The 3445-nt window shown below is 45.4% G+C and overlaps 1 protein-coding gene across 1 annotated transcript in view; it reads right to left on the bottom strand.

The window, feature by feature from the left end:
- Window positions 1-320: 320 nt before the first annotated feature.
- The window catches only part of LOC115590894 (ras-related protein Rab-3C-like), a 10419-nt gene continuing 7294 nt past the window's right edge, over window positions 321-3445 (bottom strand). Inside the window, 3 exon segments of the mRNA XM_030432378.1 lie at window positions 321-677; window positions 759-792; window positions 795-876. Coding sequence (XP_030288238.1) covers window positions 539-677; window positions 759-792; window positions 795-876 — 255 coding nt within the window. The 3' untranslated portion in view covers window positions 321-538.

The raw sequence follows: 3445 nt of genomic DNA, 5'->3' as shown, positions 1-3445 counted from the left end.
AACAAATGATGACTAGAGCTTCTGATTGAGGATCGTAACAGATCTGATGTTTAATACCACAACTAAACTGACCGTGACTGATAAATAATCTAATCTACAGTTTTTGATACGGTGACCAGGTTTAGATATTCGCCAGGTGTTTATTTAAACACAGCAGAGGTGCTTCACTCATAACTATGATGCATTATCCTCTGACGTACACAGGTGGAGTGAGACATTTGGGCTCGGAGGGCGAACAGAGCAGAAAACCGAGCATTAAATTATTTTCTGACCTCAGAAGGTGTTTGTTTTCACACCTGAACAACTGAAGCAATCATAAAGTTAAAGTTTGCAGCGTAGTAGTCACTAGATACTGAAAACAGAAGATCTTCAGCAGTTCTTTACTTTCTGTAAATCGATGACCGCAGATGATAAACGAGCAGCCGTGTGTCCACTTGTGTCTGAGCTGGAATATCAGATGTTGTGGTAACATGAAGCTCTCTGTGGTCGTCATGTCAGAGTTGTGTTAACACCTGAAACCTGAGCTGAAGAGTATTTATCAGCATGTCTCACCTAACTGGTCGGCGAGGTGTTTCCCTTTCTCCGGAGGAACGATTCTCTCCTCATCCATGTCGCACTTGTTGCCCACCATGATCACCTGGGCGTTGTCCCACGAGTACGTCTTAATCTGAGTGGCCCTGAAAGCACATTTTAAAAGCTTTATTTGAAACCTGTAATTTGAAACAAACACACACACATGCTTCTGAGTAGTGACGCACCAGTCCTGGACGGCGTTGAAGGACTCCTCGTGGTGATGTCGTACATGAGGATGAAGCCCATGGCGCCACGGTAGTAGGCCGTGGTGATGGTGCGGTAACGCTCCTGTCCCGCCGTGTCCTGGAAACAAAGACAATCAGCCAATCAGCCAATCACACGTCTGCGTCACACAGTAATCAAACTCATACTGTAGCTCTGGATCACTGAACAGCTGATCATCGGCCCTCAGTCGGTGCAGATCCAGACCTGCTGGAGGAATAAACACCTGGAGTCTCATCAGGTTCTGCTCTGACCCGGAGAGGTTTACAGACGGGAGCAGAGCTCAGAGATTCTGACTTCTCACTTCAGGGATTAACTTCCTGTTTATTATCTTTCAGTTAATCACCTCTTCGTGTATTCTCGCCCTCGTCTTCACTCCTCTCTTGGTCCAGTTCATCTGTTCTGTTTTGTCTTCGTGTTCCTTTCTCATCTTCCCATCAACTTCCTGCTTTATTTCTGGTGTTTTTGCTTTTGTTTTGTTATCTGCCTTTTCTGCTGCTGTGTGTTTGGATTGTAGTTGCTCTCCTGCCTGGAGGTGAACACGAAACAACCACCATCGCTGATGAAACTCTGACAGCAGAGGCACTAAACTCGTCACCCGGTTCCTCAAACTGGAACGATGCTTCTCTGGTTGCATGTGCTCAAACGTGCCCACGTCCCTCAGACAGCCTGACGTGACTCATATCATGAAATCTGTCAGGACGTTTGTGTTGTGCTCTCGGATGGACCAAACATGGCCATCCGGTGTTCTGTCTGAACTGTTGGACCCTGTGTCGTGGTTACAGTAAGCAGCGATGAGTCCACATCCCAACACACTAAGCCGGAATATCATCTGTTATATTCTGGCGTCAGAACCAGAATCAAACCCCAGACGATTGATTTGGCTGTTACTGCAATTGTTGTTTCCATGGAGACGAAGCGTCGATGATGCTGGAAGTCAGACCGGCTCCTTCATCGAGTTGTTTCACAGCGTCGGTTTACTGCATGAAACATAAATGTAGAAGCACACACACACACACACACACACACACACACACACCTGTTCTCACCTGCAGTAACACACAGCGATGTGCTGAACTTCACGCTGCAGCTCAGTCTACACTTTAACACCTTTCACCTCTTCATCTTCATCATCAGTCTGTTCATTAGCCGACTCCACACATCACGGCCCGTCTCTGCTTATTCTGCAGGAAGGAGGCTAAAAAGGTTCTGACGGACCAGCAGGTTGGGCGGTCTTTCATTGCACTTCTTTATAATCATAATACTATTAATAATAATAAGTAAGTAAACAATAACAACAATAAAATACACAGCAAACCTACACACCACTCTTATCAAACACTGGAGATCAAGCCGGGCCCATCAGAACCTGAACCATCGGGCTGAGACCGCGTCCACAAAGACCGAGGGGACGAAGAAGAAGCAGAATCCCATCAGGGGAGAACTTAAAACCTGTGGCTACACAAACTGGACCTTTGTCAGAACCTCTGAAAGATCCAGAGCAGACAGAGCAACAGAACTATATACACGACTACAGCTGAAGAGGATGAAACACTAAATTAAAACATCATGGCTGGATTTTGTACAACTCCTCAGTTATGGAGACATTCTCTGATTTAATCTCTCAGGAGCAGAACGACTCGTTTCATCCTCGTCTCCTCTCAGAATCCAAACATCTTATCTGAAGCGCCGATCGATCCGAGCCGCCGGCGCTGATTGCGCTCGACTGCAACAACCAGCTGAGCCTCAATGTGACTTTCAGGCCCGTCCACAACTCCTGCAACATTCAGCTGCCATCCTCCACCATCTCATCCTCACACTACAGCTGGTCTGGGTGCAGTCACTCCTCTAAATTTAGCTCCTTTGTGCTTCGCTTCCTCTGCACCCATTCACCAATCCTCCTCCGTGCTCTTGTGGGATACGGCGAGTGCTTGAATGCATTTAATTAATTGAAATTTGATGTGGAGCGTGATTATGATGTGTGTGTGTGTGTGTGTGTGTGTGTGTGTGTAGTAGCAACATTAATCATGCAGGGTGATAAGCAGAGCTCCAGGCAGCGACTGATTCCTCTCAGTTTGGTTAAAGCAGCTAGAATTATGTGTTTGATTTCTACAGAAGACGACATCACTGCACTCCAACAACGCGGCCGAAACTGTGTGGACAGCTGAACGTCATTATATGGGACAAACAGACTCCATGTTTCTGCACAAAGACAGACAGAAGTTCATGAAGAACATTTGCTGAATTTACAAGAAGGTCCAAATAATGCAGAATGAGTCAGAGACAGAGTTTCACAGAGTTTATAAAGTGTCTCCAACTCAACAACTCACTAAACTGACACATTGTTAAGGGAGTCTGGAGACAAAGAAGGAGCCTGTATTGTTACTGTTCTTTGTAACATGTGACATGAAACAACTCTTAAAATCAGTTCATTTCGTTGAGGGAGTCTGGTGATGTTGGTAATAGTTCATGGGTTTGATAAACAGAAAGTGTGTTCACATACACAGTTGAGATAATAGAACCTCTCATTTGAAACTGTTACTTTAACTCAAAGCAACGAGCTTAATGAGCAGCATCGAGTGGACTGGTTGCTTTTCAGGCCTCTCTGATAATTCCATAATGATATTGTTCTGGGATAACATCTCATTAA

Source organism: Sparus aurata, chromosome 11, assembly GCF_900880675.1.
Source record: "Sparus aurata chromosome 11, fSpaAur1.1, whole genome shotgun sequence".
Taxonomy (NCBI): domain Eukaryota; kingdom Metazoa; phylum Chordata; class Actinopteri; order Spariformes; family Sparidae; genus Sparus; species Sparus aurata.
The sequence above is the reverse complement of the archived record's forward strand: the minus strand, read 5'-3'. Positions and strand labels throughout refer to the sequence as shown.